Source organism: Ahaetulla prasina, chromosome 5, assembly GCF_028640845.1.
Source record: "Ahaetulla prasina isolate Xishuangbanna chromosome 5, ASM2864084v1, whole genome shotgun sequence".
In the NCBI taxonomy this organism is placed as follows: Eukaryota; Metazoa; Chordata; class Lepidosauria; order Squamata; family Colubridae; genus Ahaetulla; species Ahaetulla prasina.
In genome coordinates, this window is record NC_080543.1 from 41549590 (window position 1) to 41566595 (window position 17006).

Genomic DNA, 17006 nt, shown 5'->3' on the forward strand with positions numbered 1-17006 from the left:
ATCAAAGGGAGCTTTGCTGTTGAATCGAAACTGAATGGAGATTTTATCTTATTGTGTTTGACTGTGGACTGTTGGATTATATTACGTTGTTTAAGTACTTTACAAGGGGATTCTCAGCAGGAACTTTGTCATGGAGGTTCTTTCAGAAGAATGGATTTGTGACTTTATACAGGACTACACAGAAAGTATGTATTTAATTATTCAAAAATACGAATTGATAAAAAATGGGGACGTTTTGGATGAGAGCTTGGAGCAAATTAACCAGTGCAACCATTCGGAAAATGGAATGCAGGAGATACAAATAAAAGTGGATAAATATGAAGATTTGATCGTGAAGAAACAAGGTGATGTAAAGAAGTTTTCTTTAAATAGTTTGGATGAACTGCCTGAATTTGTGCTACAGGAGATTGTCCTCAAATGGAAAAGACTCACAAGCTTAATGTTTCCCAAGAGTTCTCTTTTGGACTGATGGAATATACGGCAGTAATTTTGGATTCTTGGACATAAGGAATTTCTAGGAAATATTGTGTTTGACTTTTTAAAAGGAGTAACGAAGGAAAGACAGAGATTAATGCACCAAAAAAAATGGCAAGAGACAAAAGTATTATTCTTGAAACAAGGTTTTTTTAAAATATTAATAGACAAAAATATTAGTGTTCGGAAAGACAATTTGTGAGGAATCTGGAAGAAATGGGTTGATTATATGTTTTATATCTATCATAAAAGACTAGATATTTGGATCTATACTGGATTTTGATGAGGAAGGACTAAAGTTGAATAGATATTGTAATTTTCTGTATTGAAATTTTATAAGGTGTTGCACTAAATTTTAAATAGAAGATTTACAAAAGATCTTATGTAAGAAAGACATGGGGGGGGAATTATATGGTTATAGAAGTTATAAGGGACATATTTTTTGAATTGGATTGGATTTTTATGCTTTAGTTGGTTTTAAATACTTTAGGATTAATTTGTTCTATTGATTTATATATTTTACTATTGTTAATTGTAATTTTATTTTTATTTTTTATTTTTTTTTGAAGGATTTTGGTTATGTTAGGAGGAAGTCAGAGCTAGAGAAGGTAAATTGGTATAATAGTTTTGGGAGAAAATTTTCTTAGCATATGTTTGTCTTATTTTTAACTATACCTTGTGCTTGTTCCGGGAAGCCAGGGGGGAGGGGGGAGGGTATTAGTGAAGGGAGGGGGGTTGGGGGGAAAGGGGGGGGGAAAAATTTTTCTGTAAAACTTTTTGAATTAAAAAAAAAAATTCTCAGCTTTCCTTGCATGTGCTGCATGTTTAACATCGTCCAAAAGATTGTCAATACTATTCAAGTTTCAAGAGTTTGAAAGCCATTCTAAAAAAATTTTTTGCTGTTAGTGTTTCATAATTGACTTGGAGGTATGGTTATAATTATTGTCTTGTGAAAATGCCCAATGCCTTTCAGGGTCACTTCACTGACTGAGGAATACTAATTTCTAGATTATATTGAGATTTAGCTGAATCTACTTTCTCCATTTATATAACATTCCTTCTAGCCCTGGTGACACAGCATCCCAATGCATATTCAGCCCAACACTTAATGGTTAGCTTATTCTTTTCTATAAATATTTCACATTTATACAAATAGATCCTTTATGTGTTGTGTCTTGTCCGCTCTCACCGCAGCCGGGGTCTGCTTATCTGCTCCTGAACACGGAGGAATGTATGCCTCCCGGCCCCAGTCCTGGCTCCATGCCCAGACAAGCTGCAGAGGAGGGGGCACCTCCCGGTCCCAGCCCTGGCTCCATGCCCAAGCAGGCTGCAGAGGAGGGAGCATCCCCCGGCCCCAGCCCTGGCTCCATGCCCAGGCAAACGGAGCAGCTAGACCCCTCCCCCTCCTCCACAGCATGTGAGCCTGAGGAAAGTTTACTTCCAACAGCTGATTGGAGTGACCCTCGCATCAGAAGATTGGATAGGCGGAGGCAACAGAAGGAAGGGAGGGGCAGGCCTTAATGAGTGCTGAGTCATGGAGCCACACCCCATGGCCTATATAAAGGGTCTGCTTTCTGGCAGTCTCTGAGTCAGGCAAAGTCGAACTTATCTTGCTGAAGTCACTTACTGGTCTCCTGCCTGCTCTGAGGACTTTGCTAGGACTTTGGGCAGAGCTGCAGAGGCAAGCCTGATTCGGATTTCCCTGACCCGGCCGTCAGCGGAGGAGTGGGACACGACATTATGGTTGTGGCAAAATAGTTCAGTTTTTCTTTTGTCAGCCCAAAGCACTTTATTTCAAGTTCTTACATTTTTTAAAGTTTATCAAGGTTTTCTTCTGTATTTTTTATTATGACTTTTGTGATGAGATTGGGGAAAATTGTTCCCTTTTAAGAACTTTTCATAGAGATCCTTATATAAGCAATATTGTAGATTAAACCTACGGACAACTAATCTACTGTCAACCAAACTTTTCAGTAGATCATTTACATGATTTGTGGTTATCCTTTTGCAGATCTGAATTTTCTGGCAGTTACGGCAGATATTGTTAGGGGATTTCTAGCTATTACTTTGTCTTTAACAGCCCCATGGAAATTCCATTTCTCAACCATGTTTCTTACAGTTTAAACTGCTAAATGTATTTTCCTCTTAGAACAGTGGTTCTCAACCTTTATAGTGCTGCGACCCCTTTAATACAATTCCCCATGATGTGGCGACCCCTTTAATACAATTCCCCACGATGTGGCGACCCCCAACCATAAAATTATTTTCGTTTTGAATTTATCGCGCCTGAAGCCATATTGGCTAGCGATCTGAACTGCTTGCGATTGCCTTGAGGACGGAGGCATTAAAGCGGAGACTCCTCCCCTATTAAGTTTATCACGCCTGAAGCCAGATTAGGCTAGCGATTGGGAGTGATTGCAGCTGGCTTGAGAGGGAGACATCAGAGCAAAGATTTCTCTCTTTTTTAATTGATCACGCCTGAAGCCGAATTCGGCTAGCAATTTGAAGAGCCTGCAGCTGGCTTGTGAAGTCAACCATTGGAGCGCGATTCTTCAACTTGCAAGTATACTTCCCATATTTCCGATGGTCTTAGGCGACCCCTGGCAAATTGTCATTCGACCCCCAATGGGGTCCCGACCCACGGGTTGAGAACCGCTGTCTTAGAACAACATTTTAAGCTATAAACTATTTACTAAACACTTGAAAGGTTTTGAAATTTTGGAGCATTTCAAGGTTCTATTCTATACCTTTCTCTTATTCCACCCATACTGAATTCACAAGATCAAATTATTCAGTTATTTCTATCTGTTTCTCGCAAGAGAAACCATTCTGTTCTCTTAAGCAAATTATAGTGGACTTTTGTAAGTAGAGCAGTTCGAAGAGCAGTTTTGTTGCAACTGCAGGAAAGTAGTCCAGTCTAAAATTATATATATAAAGAACATTTGTATTTTGTTCCAGTACACTTTGAAAACCTGAAATAAACACAACAGTAACAATTATTTTAATGAATGATAATATGGAATATTTACACCCTAAGGTCAGAGATATTCTCCTATTACAGAAATATTCTTACAGGAAAAGCACCCAAAGGTGCTTTTTCAAAAGGTAACTGGACTGTTTTTCTTTTTTCCTTAAAGAAGAAAATGTTTCACTTCTCATCCAAGAAGCTTCATCTGATTGGGGGAGTGAGGGAAGGATAGGCACTGATAGTTGAGACTGGGTGGTGGGGGGTGGAAGGATAGGTTCTGACATGAATTTTGTTTTGTTTTCTTCTTTTTGCTCAAGGGAAAAAAAGAAGTCCAGTTGCCTTTTGAAAAACCTCATTTGAGACAACTACAGTATGAACCGGATGGCTGAGAATCTCGAGGAAAAGATATAATGATTTCATAGCTTATTTAATATTTACTTGTCAGCCTAATATGATACCTAATAAAGGTATCATAAAACTAAATCAATAATATATTGTTCTTTTCACAGAATGCCAGATTCACCTGGTGAAATTCCAGAATACCCCTTCTTTGTATCAGTCAGTGATTGGCTGGACTCAATAAAAATGGGCCAATACAAAGCTAATTTCATGGCAGCAGGGTACACATCTATGGATCTTGTTTCAAGACTGAGTATTGAGTAAGTACATTATTTATTAGGATCTCTAACTTTTATAGGACAGTGAGTAAGATTGGAATTTTAGAAAGTGCAAGGATACATCACAAATGGCAGGCATAGGTTAAATCAACAGATATTTATTCCTCATAAAAAATAGTAACTGGATTTGAAATGTAATGAAAATTTGCATTTTGGTCTTACCAGTGTCAAAAATGCAAACTTTCATTACATTTCAAATCCAGTTACTCAACATGTATAATATCCAGTATCCATTTTCTAACAGTTTTCAGGCTGAAAAACAAAATATATTATATTTGAATTATATACAATATTTCAGGTTTAATATATTGAATATTTCAGGTTTAAAAATAATTTGTTTTTGTATTTTCTGTACTTTACCCAATACTTCTCAACATTACCTTTATCTTGCAGTGACATTAGAAGAATTGGAGTTGTTCTTATTGGACATCAGAGACGAATAGTGAGCAGTTTACAGACTTTACGGTTACACATGATGCACATACAGGACAAAGGATTTCATGTATGAAAATTCTAGAAGCAACTGTGTTTTGTGCCTCAGCATTTCTAAAATGGAAAATACTCTCACTCCTTCTTTCTTCCCAGTTTCAAAAACTGAAACATCTTCTTCATCCTATAAACACAAATATTTATGTTAATTCTTCCAGCTTGGAATTTTTACTTAATTACATAGTTCCATCCTCAATGAACTGATGGTAACATCCTGGCCCCTAATAAAAGACTGTTGCTATATGATGTTGAATAGCTTGGCATGGATGTATAACTTTATATAACAGTAAAGTATTCAGAAAACTTTCATCAACTTTTTTGAAAGTGAAGGCTTTCTTGGCTTGAAATTGCTACCTTCTTGTTGTAATTAGAATTTGATGGTAAATTACTAAATAATAATACTAACAACAATAATGATGATAGACATTTTATTTTCATGTTTTGTGACATTTTAGTTCCAATATAAAATGTGCAATCAAGAAAAGAACTTGACAAATGTATTTATTTTATTGCTTACTAAATTGCAAATGTAGGGTTTTATTACTACATTTATTTTGTAATTATTACATTTAGTTTATGACAACTGGAATGGAAGCATAAAACTTTTTGGCCAAAATGAACAATTAAAAGTTTATAGTGAATTTTTATGTAAACAGATGTTTACAGAATTTGTGTAAAAACAGATAAAGTGTATTATTGGCAAAGACCACATTTTAATAATGCCAAGTGTTTAAATGTGTTTGAATATCAGATTTCTCTATCTTAGAAAGTTTAGAGTACAAAAAAATTTAACCATTGGCTAGTTTCATTATTATTCATGTCTAAGTTTCTATATGCTTCCATAACACTGAGCAAAGTCCCAAAATATGTTTCAAGCAAAATAAAATCCATGATAGGTACCAGTGATTTTACACAATGCAGTTATGTAACTTTATAAATATATATTTAACATGAGAAAACATAAGAAATTGCTATTTACACATAAGAAAAATGTCTTTAAGCCATTCATTGTGACATATTTAACTTCTCTAGGTAGCCTTTTTTTAACCCAGAAAAATGACATTGTTCTTGAAACCGTCATGAAAAATATCAGTTTAATTCTCATGCTTTTCAATCATGGAAATGTTTTCAAGTTTTCCAATGAGTACAAATGAAAGAACATTCTAATTACTACATTACTTTCAGGAAACATCATCCTGCCCTTGTGGCCAATAGGGAAAAGATCTGCTTCAAAATAAAAAAAGAAATAAAATCATTAAGGATGCTATATATTTTAGTAGTAAATGAGGCCATATAGGAATTGGTGCTCATAAATAGCCAACAGATACCTTTCATAAGCCAGATGTTTGAGCTATAAACTTTAGTAGCCATGTCCTATTCCTAAAAGAAAATGCTGTTATCTGTATCTCTTACAAAAATTACATAAATGAAATTTGGCTACATTATTCCATCTTTGCGTGGAATAAGTTCTGTTCCAATTAAAAAAAATGAGTACATCTGCGTGCTCTAAGAGCCAAACATAAATTGCATGTAAGCAATAGTGTAAAAACTTTTATAGAGAATTTCTCATTTATAATTCAATAATGGATATGACTATAAGGAAGACTTAAAATGGCCTACCGGGAACTACCAGTAGTTCAGAGTGGGTTTGGAGCAGGTGCCTTTGAGTCAGTCTTATTTATGGCAACTACATAGGCTCTTGCAGTTTTCTTGGCAATTTCAGAAGGATTTTGCCAGCTCCTTTTTTTCTAGGATTGACAGAGAGTGACTGGCTCAAGGTCACTTCGTCACTTTGTGCCCAAGGGAGAACTGGAACTCACTATCTCCTGGTCCCCCTAACCACTATACTAAATTGGTTCTTGGTTCCATTCAAAAATAGAAATGCTTAAAGGGTTATATTGCATCAGAGAAAAGAAATACAGGAAAATGATCTTGACTAGTCTTTTTGTCTAATTTCTATTTGCCTTCCCATGCAAATCTTTTTTGTTTCTTTGTTTTTCACATATAATTTCAGGACTATATAACCTATTTGTAAATTAGACTAGGGTGTTTTTTTTCTTAAACTTAAGCCCCTAAAATGCAAACAAAAACTATTTTTAAAGATATGAAATGGAATCAATAAGAATATTTCTTTTATTGCCCATGTATTTAATAGATGCTAATAGTCTGGATTTTAACATCTTTCAGGTACTGTTATACATGCACTATGATTACCATATGATTACCATCAGGTCTGCTAGCTTGGAAGTAACATGTTATTTTATGCATTTTAATACTGTTTATGAAAACTGATCATTGTAATGATTGTGGTGGGTTTGCTCTTTATCTATTAAGGGAAAAGCCATATAAATTATATTTTATATTTAAAAATACAGCCTCATGTATAGAAAAAATCTTTCCTTTTTCTTTGGCTTTTCATTTTGCCTGCCAAGTTTAGTTTCATTCCTAGACTTTTCTAATAGGATTGTTTTTTTCTTTTGTTGGCAACCTTATTGTATTATATTTTGTTAACATATATGGATTACAGACTAGTTTACACAAACAAGCAACCTCCTAAAAAAACATAAGCTCTGCCTGGGCAGCTGCTAATCCCACAAAGACAGGATCTTGCCACAGCTCTTGTTATGGTTGAAGCTATGAAGCATGCAACTGTACATGAAATACTGGCTAGCTAGATAGCAGTCTCCATATGACTTGCTTTAAGTTAGCAATGAAGGAGCTATGTCTTTGAAAAAGTTTATTTGAATAATAGTGATGTGCCAAAAGTCAACTGCCAGGAAAAGCCACTGGCAGAAGCAGCAATCCCTTCACTAAACAAAGGAAAAGACAACGCTCTGGCCTGCACCGATAACATTTTATAGCTATTTGAGTTGTTGTTTGAACATAATGGCTACTCTTAAAATAAGTCAGTCCCTCTCCCCTTCTCCCCCCCCTCTTGTATTTGAATGTTGAATTCATCTGAAATGACCCCCCCCCCACTCCATTCCAACACTAAATGCATATTCATTTCCAAATTCCCAACAATTCCTTCTGGGCAAATTCTTCCTTATCATAACAAGCACCAGCAAGATTCAGAATGCTATGCACGGGGGGTGGTGTAGGAATGACCAAATCATTAATACAGGTAGTCCTGGATTTATTCTCATAAATGGTATCAGAAGTTCTATTGCTTAAGCAATGTAACTATAAAGAATGACATTGAGTGACCAAATCACTTATTGGCAGCAATCAATAATGCCACTCCCATTGCTATTGTTAGCAATAACTGCACTCCCATTGCTATCGTTAACTGAATTCCACTGGTTGATAGCCTGGGACCCCAATCTAAACCATTCTAGGTTTGGTCCATCCCAGCCCTGAATCTCAGTAAAGTAAGGAACTCTCACTATCTCTGCCTTTTAGCTGTCCTGCACTCTGCCTTTCAGGGCAGCAAAAAAACCCAGAACCTAACAACTCCGGGGCTGCTTCCCATTCTGCACTCAAGTGCTTCTTGATGTACTGCAACTCTGGGCCAGCAAAAACCCCTCATCTGCAGCACAGTACAAAGTTGAGCTGCCTCTAGAAGCCTCGGTCATCCCAATAATACAATGCAAAGCCACTGTGCTCTGGGAAATCCCAGGAGCAACAGTGTGGTACAAGCCACAACCACCCTGGGGTACCTGAGCCCAGTCCCACCTACAGTTGCCCTGTACTCCGAGGTCCCTGTCACTCCACAGCTGCTGCTGATTTTTTCCAGTTTCTTTCTGCTGTCACTGATGAGGCAGGTCCACCCTGGCCCTTCATAAAGCAGCTGCTGCCACAAGTCCATCTTCTCCAGGACTTGCGAGTAAACTTCAGTGTATGACCTGGAAAAGAAAGCCTCATGAAGCCAACAGCTGCTTTGTGAAGGGCCAAGCTGGACATGTGTGGTCAGCAAGACAGCAAAGGTTAGCTAAAGGGCATGTAGCATGGATGGCAGGGAGCCAAAAAGGCATAGATGGGAACAGGTAGGCAGGGGGGAGGTGGAAATTGAAGCACCCCTTGCAGTCGTAAGTGCTGGCAAGCTGCCAGGTGCCAAATTTTGATCATATAACTGCAGGAGTGCTGCAGCAGCTGTAACTTGGGGGACCAGTGATATCTCCCTTCGTTCAGTGATGCCATAACATTGAAGAGTCACTGAATGAATGTTCATAATTTAAGGATTATCTGTATCTGAAGCTACTGTCAATGTCCTCACGAGAAATGTATGTATATATGTGTGTGCATGTGTCTCTGTGTGTATATATATACACACACTTACACCCACACACCTACATTCATATGGGACTAGAAGCTCTCTGTTTATATGTAATCATTCAATTTTTAAAATAACTATCAGTACAGCTCTTCTTCACACTGGTAGATCTATACCTTTCCATTCAGATGGCTGAAATGATACACATTCATTAATCTAACTACAGTATAAAAAGTACTCCTTTCCTGTTTTATCACTCAGTGGGAATATATATTTTCAACAGAAAGGAACAGGAGAAAAATATTGTAGATGTGTATTTAATATATTTTTATAATAAGCAATTAAATAAAGAGTAAAGGAATACATTCTTTTAGCAATGTATTAGTTAAAAATCTTAATGTTCTTTTCAATTCTGTCTATGGATTTGTTTTGTGTACTACATTTTGTTTTACTCTATATTCCCCCTACCCTTTAATGATTGTATAATTTCCAAGCTTTAGAAGCTACATTTTGTTTATTCTCCATTGAGAACACAATTCCACACATATATTGCAACTATACAGAGAAGGACAATTCCAATATTGTTGTGTTCTTTAGCCCAAGGGTCTCCAACCTTGGCAACTTTAAGACTTGTGGACTTCAACTCCCAGAGTTCCTCAGCCAGCAAAGCTGGCTGAGGAATTCTGGGAGTTGAAGTCCACAAGTCTTAAAGTTGATAGAGATAAAGTCTTAAAAGTTGCCAAGTCTAAAGTTCCACAAATCTTAAAGTTGCTAAGGTTGGAGACCCCTGCTTTAGCCCACTGATTTCATTAGGCTTAAGAAGGATTGAGTCTATTAGGAGAGGAGCCATACATCAGTGACAGATAGCAATGCACTGGATGCATATAAGGCTATGTTCAATCCCTGGAGTCTTCAGTAAAAAGATCAACAGGTGATATAAATAAATCTCTCAAGATCTTGACAAGTCATTACTGATAAAATAGGTAAAACTCAGTTAAATTATAAATAGTTCTGCCATAACACTGCTTCCTATAAATACTGACTCTTCGGAGTACTGATATGGTGAAAATATGGTGAACATTATCATGTCCAATGTTCTCTCCAAAGCTGCTTTTAAAATTCTGTTTAAGGTCGTTTACAACATAACCTTTAATGAGCATAGCATTGCTATGTGCTCCAGGTGCATCAGAAAAACATCTAGAATTTCTTACCAATTTGACCTATAGCTCTCATTGGAGATTATCATAGAAGTGGTGTAGTTCATTTTCAACCCAATCCCAATGCAGCTTGTACCATGTAGTATTTTAGGTTTCCCATGGAGCCAAAAAGAATAAAGTAGTCCACATTTGATAATTATACAGAGAAGCTATGTTGTGGTCCTAAATAGTGATTAAATTTGATTAACATCAAATCAGTGCTGATTTCTGAAAACTACAGCATACTTTAACTTTTATTTCGACCAGAATTGCTTATTCATTCTACCTGTCAACAAAGAAAAACTGGTTCAGGCTGAATGCAGAATTCTCTTTTCTTAATATGGAAGACAGAGCCCTAAGTTCTCCGGTCTGAATGAGTCCCACAGCTCTTTGGAAAATGCCCATCAATAAAATTATCAATGTGACACAAATTTTTTTTTAAAAAAATAAAATGATAGGAATAGTATTAACTGTATTCAATTAATTTGTTAATTTAGTTTGTGTACAAATTAAATCAATTTTTAGCAATTGTCCTTACTTTACTGATGAAGTAGACTCTGGCATATCACTCAATGTCAAATGCAGTCTTTAGCTTGAAAAAGTTGATTGTTTCTGGCTTGACAGAATTTGGAATCGTCTTTGCTACATTTCATAACACCTTTTTGTGAACATAAGATCAGAGTGCAAAGGATGACCAGTCTATGAAAACCTTGCTGGATCAGGGTGAATTGTGCATCTGCTAGTTAATGAAGTTTTTAACTAGTTGGTTTGTGTATTTAAGTCAATTATACAAAATGTTAATTCTGTAGAAGCTCTGATATAAACCTAATTATTTCAATAAAGCTTCAAGATGACATAGTATAATATTTTGATTAACAAGAATGTTCTGCCTTGTTATTTTAAAATCAAAGCTCAAGTTTTTATGTTTAAACAAGAATTGATATTGGCCTGGCACATGAACTTGATTTTTCTTTTTTATTTTCAGATATTGATTGAAACAAAAGGTAAACTGGAATATTTACACCATAACTTCATTTAAGTAATTTATTTACAAGTGCTGTCATTTTATTACTGAATCATTAGTATGTGAATTTAGTCAGATAAGAAACTATGTAATGATAAACATGGCAATAAAAGTAGGGTTTTTATACCCCAAGATGTAGTTTTATAAGCAAATTAACTTGCCTTTTGCGCTTTGGAAAGTATATTATCAGAAATAATTCAATATTATAGGCATGTTTTAAAACAGATTGCAATATTAAAAACATAAAAAAATTCTTTAATATTAAATATGCTCTTTAAAAAATAGTCACTTTCCGAAGATCTGCTCCTATTGTTCATCCCAGTGTGGAAAACTCTCATAATTGATATGCACATGTAGCTTAAAATAAAATTCATTAATTCCAACAGAGGATTCTTCCAAGAGCTTGACCTTAATACTGAAAGATTTGATATTATTAAGCAAAAGTTAATCAAGAATTTCAAATATATTTATTTATTAGTTCATATTATTGTAGCCTATTTGCAGTACTCTTAAACCTTGTGACAAAATAAGATAAATACAGAATATAATTCAACTGTTTTATTATTGTTGTAAACATTTACATTATTCATCATTACAATCCCATAAGCTTTCATATAATATTTTAATGTTCTAATTTTTCATACAAAAGAATTTATGACTAACAATAAATCAATACTTAGCTAAAATGTAATGTACTTCTACTAGATAGTAACCTTTGTAAACTTGAAGTAATACACCTAGAAGGGCTTCCTGTTTGCTTTATGTATCGTGTCCATCAAAATACAAAAATTAACTTCCAGAAGTGACAGATAGGTGCTGTTACTACCGATATATTCTGCAAAAAATATCTTTTTTGGAAATAGAAAACTGCTGTTATAGTGTAATGTAATATAAGCCTAAAATAAAAACCAGAACTTGATCCCAGTTGTATATTATAAATACTAGTGGGACAAATAATCTACATTTCTGTTCAGGTTCATTCCTACAAAGAATAAAATAAAATCAAAGAATTTTAATAATACAAAACAATCAAATAATATCAAGTTGTAATAACATTTATATTTATACTCGGATTCATAAGATATGAACCACTCAGGATACAGGATTATGCTACTGGCAGAAACTCAAGTATTTATCCCCTACTTTAGTGTTAGATATGATTAACTACAGAAAATGTGTAACATTCCTTTTAACAAATCTAAAGCATATATACTATTTCTGTCTTTAGAAAAAGTTTTTAGAAATTTTCAAAGATCATTTTCCTGATCCAAACAACTATTTTAATGAAAAATACAGCAACACAGAAGACCTATTTCTATTGTTTTCCTGTTTAACTAATACAACACAGTAATAAATGCTGACAGATTAAGAGAATTGTACTTTTTTTTTCCTTTTTACAGATATATGATTGCTACGTTTGCATTGTTAGCACAGGCATATATTTGACTCAATGTAAAATTATATTTGAAATAGCAATGTCCAAATAAACAACATTTCTAAAACAGTAACAAAAAGTACCCTGTCCTCACAGGAGAAAAAACTTTAGTGGGTAAATTATTAGTCTTAAATTTTACAGGAATCACATCAATCAGGAAAGATGTTTGGAGAACTGTTAACAAGTAAAATGGGATAAATACATATAGTCTGTGGCTAATATAATCTAGAACTGTGTCTTAAGTGGGGCATACTTATAAATTCAAGACCGACCTCAATCCACACCCATACTATAGTTCTTGCTAAAAAGACCAATGGCAGAGGAGAGAAATGGCTGTGGAGAGGAATGAGGACACCTATTCCAGTGGATCAGCTCCACTGATAGATATGGAAATGCAAAATACTTTTAAAGTTTCTAGGATTACATCCTGGAGCATAGATAGCAACCTAAATTTAAACTTTCAAGCCATCATTTGAAAACAATCAACTTTTTAAAAATTACTCCTTGCTTTACTTTAAAAGAAGTAAAAATAATAAAGATGTTTTTTTGTATTTGTTCCAAGTTGCAACGGCAAAAAATAATTCTTTGTCCTCTAATATACAAACTTCAAACGTTTCAAACTCATTTCATAGATTCACATATCTGACAATATTTCCCATTTCACTCCAATATCTCTATGCATATTTCACTCCAGTATCTCTATGCATATAGAATAATTTGGATGCCTAAAGTCATTGCATTAAAATTATGCCTTTTACCTATTTTTAATATTTTGTGTTTTACTACCAATTATAAATTAGAGCTACCATGTTTGAAGAGAAGAGCTTGGTATCTATTTTGAGGCTGCTCCATTAATTAAAATCACATTCACATTTTCTTTTATTAGCTATAGTAATAAATCAAGAATAGTTGTTCAAAAGGAAGGTTAGTCTATATATATATATATTCGGAATTCCAATTTCATCCAGTAATTAAAAAATTAATTACTTGAGATGAATTATTCTCATGTGAAATCTACTTTGATAATATGGTTCATGTGAATTTTCATGTGCTAGCTTGCCTATTAAGTTAGCAATGTAATAAAATGCTCAGCTCTCATAACGAGGGCATTTTAAGGTGAATTGCATCCATCTGCCATCTATTTGCAGAAAGTGTATGGGGTTTGGCAAAGCTACATGCTGAGCAACATAATAAGATATTTGTACAAAGTACAAGTTACTGATTATTATTGTGTTTTATTTTTCTATTATTTCCTAGGAGGCATTATCAAGTCTTACAAATGGAATAAGCCTGTTTACTAAGATATTTATTAGCAAATAAAAGTATAGTAATCGTGGTTATTTCTGTGTATTTGCTCACCTAAATTGTGTAATTTTTAAAAAACTATAGGTTAGAGAAACAGCTATTTTTATTAATGCACACATTACAGAAAATAAACTCGAATATTTAGAACCAGATAATGCAAATGGCTATACTTTTTAAAAATTACTCCTTGCTTTACTTTAAAAGAAGTAAAAATAATAAAGATGTTTTTGTATTTGTTCCAAGTTGCAACGGCAAAAATAATTCTTTGTCCTCTAATATACAAACTTCAAAGCGTTTCAAACTCATTTCATAGATTCACATATCTGACAATATTTCCCATTTCACTCCAATATCTCTATGCATATTTCACTCCAGTATCTCTATGCATATAGAATAATTTGGATGCCTAAAGTCATTGCATTAAAATTATGCCTTTTACCTATTTTTAATATTTTGTGTTTTACTACCAATTATAAATTAGAGCTACCATGTTTGAAGAGAAGAGCTTGGTATCTATTTTGAGGCTGCTCCATTAATTAAAATCACATTCACATTTTCTTTTATTAGCTATAGTAATAAATCAAGAATAGTTGTTCAAAAGGAAGGTTAGTCTATATATATATATATTCGGAATTCCAATTTCATCCAGTAATTAAAAAATTAATTACTTGAGATGAATTATTCTCATGTGAAATCTACTTTGATAATATGGTTCATGTGAATTTTCATGTGCTAGCTTGCCTATTAAGTTAGCAATGTAATAAAATGCTCAGCTCTCATAACGAGGGCATTTTAAGGTGAATTGCATCCATCTGCCATCTATTTGCAGAAAGTGTATGGGGTTTGGCAAAGCTACATGCTGAGCAACATAATAAGATATTTGTACAAAGTACAAGTTACTGATTATTATTGTGTTTTATTTTTCTATTATTTCCTAGGAGGCATTATCAAGTCTTACAAATGGAATAAGCCTGTTTACTAAGATATTTATTAGCAAATAAAAGTATAGTAATCGTGGTTATTTCTGTGTATTTGCTCACCTAAATTGTGTAATTTTTAAAAAACTATAGGTTAGAGAAACAGCTATTTTTATTAATGCACACATTACAGAAAATAAACTCGAATATTTAGAACCAGATAATGCAAATGGCTATACTTTTTAAAAATTACTCCTTGCTTTACTTTAAAAGAAGTAAAAATAATAAAGATGTTTTTTTGTATTTGTTCCAAGTTGCAACGGCAAAAAATAATTCTTTGTCCTCTAATATACAAACTTCAAACGTTTCAAACTCATTTCATAGATTCACATATCTGACAATATTTCCATTTCACTCCAATATCTCTATGCATATTTCACTCCAGTATCTCTATGCATATAGAATAATTTGGATGCCTAAAGTCATTGCATTAAAAATTATGCCTTTTACCTATTTTTAATATTTTTTGTTTTACTACCAATTATAAATTAGAGCTACCATGTTTGAAGAGAAGAGCTTGGTATCTATTTTGAGGCTGCTCCATTAATTAAAATCACATTCACATTTTCTTTTATTAGCTATAGTAATAAATCAAGAATAGTTGTTCAAAAGGAAGGTTAGTCTATATATATATATATTCGGAATTCCAATTTCATCCAGTAATTAAAAAATTAATTACTTGAGATGAATTATTCTCATGTGAAATCTACTTTGATAATATGGTTCATGTGAATTTTCATGTGCTAGCTTGCCTATTAAGTTAGCAATGTAATAAAATGCTCAGCTCTCATAACGAGGGCATTTTAAGGTGAATTGCATCCATCTGCCATCTATTTGCAGAAAGTGTATGGGGTTTGGCAAAGCTACATGCTGAGCAACATAATAAGATATTTGTACAAAGTACAAGTTACTGATTATTATTGTGTTTTATTTTTCTATTATTTCCTAGGAGGCATTATCAAGTCTTACAAATGGAATAAGCCTGTTTACTAAGATATTTATTAGCAAATAAAAGTATAGTAATCGTGGTTATTTCTGTGTATTTGCTCACCTAAATTGTGTAATTTTTAAAAAACTATAGGTTAGAGAAACAGCTATTTTTATTAATGCACACATTACAGAAAATAAACTCCGAATATTTAGAACCAGATAATGCAAATGGCTATACTTTTTTAAAAAAAATTAATAACATTAATAACATACACACTGGATGCAAAGCCAAGCCAAGAGCCATTGTTCCCTGTACTGTTTCACATAACAAGTCAGAAAATGTGAAATAACTTAGTCAATAGCCTGCACTGCTTCCTCACCTTGAACTACAGATTTAAAGGCAAATGAGTTGAGCAAAGCCTAGATTGGCTGTGGGAGTCTAATCCTTCCTTCCTTGCTACTATTAACTTGGGAAATAGGGATAAAAGCTTGACTTTTCTCTAATTCTTTTATAGAAAGAGATGTTATAAAACTAGCAAAATCTGAAATGTTGGTATTACTTCTACTAGTAAACCTTCCAATACAATTGAATTGGTGGAACAGTTGCCATAAGATAATTCAAGAGCAACTGGCTTTAAAACAGCATGTTAACAGAAACAGTCTGCATCCTGCTTATTGAACAAAACAAGAGAAAAAATATTTTCTAGGCACAAAATAATTCAAACATTTTATAATCTGTCAGCAAATTGCCCATTGTTACCTGGAGTGGAAGTACAAAAGCTAGAAAACACTGGTATACTTCCTATAGAATTTCTAAGTACTGTTTGGGCCAGATTCTTCCAGACTGTGTGAGTACAATTCACATAGTTTACCATTAGTCAATCCTCAATTTCAGCAAGGAAATGAAATTCCACAATATTCTATAAAGCAAGAACGCAATGCTGAACTTTCTTTCCTCTTTCCCAGTACAATATGCTCCGTTTTCATTATAGAAGGTAAATGTCCCTGAACTATTGTGCAGATCAGTATCACACAGGATGCAAAATGAGTAATAAAGGAGAACTGCAAAGATTAAGAACAAGGGAACCAGGCTGTTAAGTCTGCAAAAGAAAAAACTGTTCAGAAATGCATTAGCAAATAGCAGATATGGCCAAGAAATACAATCACATATTAATCCAGGTACAACTGCAGGGAAAAAAATCATACTCAAAAGTTCAATAGAACCATTCAGGAATGGTTCTGGGCACACCGAATCAGAAACAGAGAATGGGATTATAAAATAAACGCTGTTTTAAGTTTGGATGCGGCTTTTGGTTGC

The 17006-nt window shown here is 34.0% G+C and overlaps 1 protein-coding gene across 1 annotated transcript in view; it reads left to right on the forward strand.

The window, feature by feature from the left end:
• The window catches only part of EPHA6 (EPH receptor A6), a 512200-nt gene extending 507573 nt beyond the window's left edge, over positions 1–4627 (forward strand). Inside the window, exons 17-18 of the mRNA XM_058185714.1 lie at positions 3952–4101; positions 4513–4627. Coding sequence (XP_058041697.1) covers positions 3952–4101; positions 4513–4627 — 265 coding nt within the window. The remainder of the gene's footprint in view (positions 1–3951; positions 4102–4512) is intronic.
• The last annotated feature ends 12379 nt before the right edge of the window (positions 4628–17006 follow it).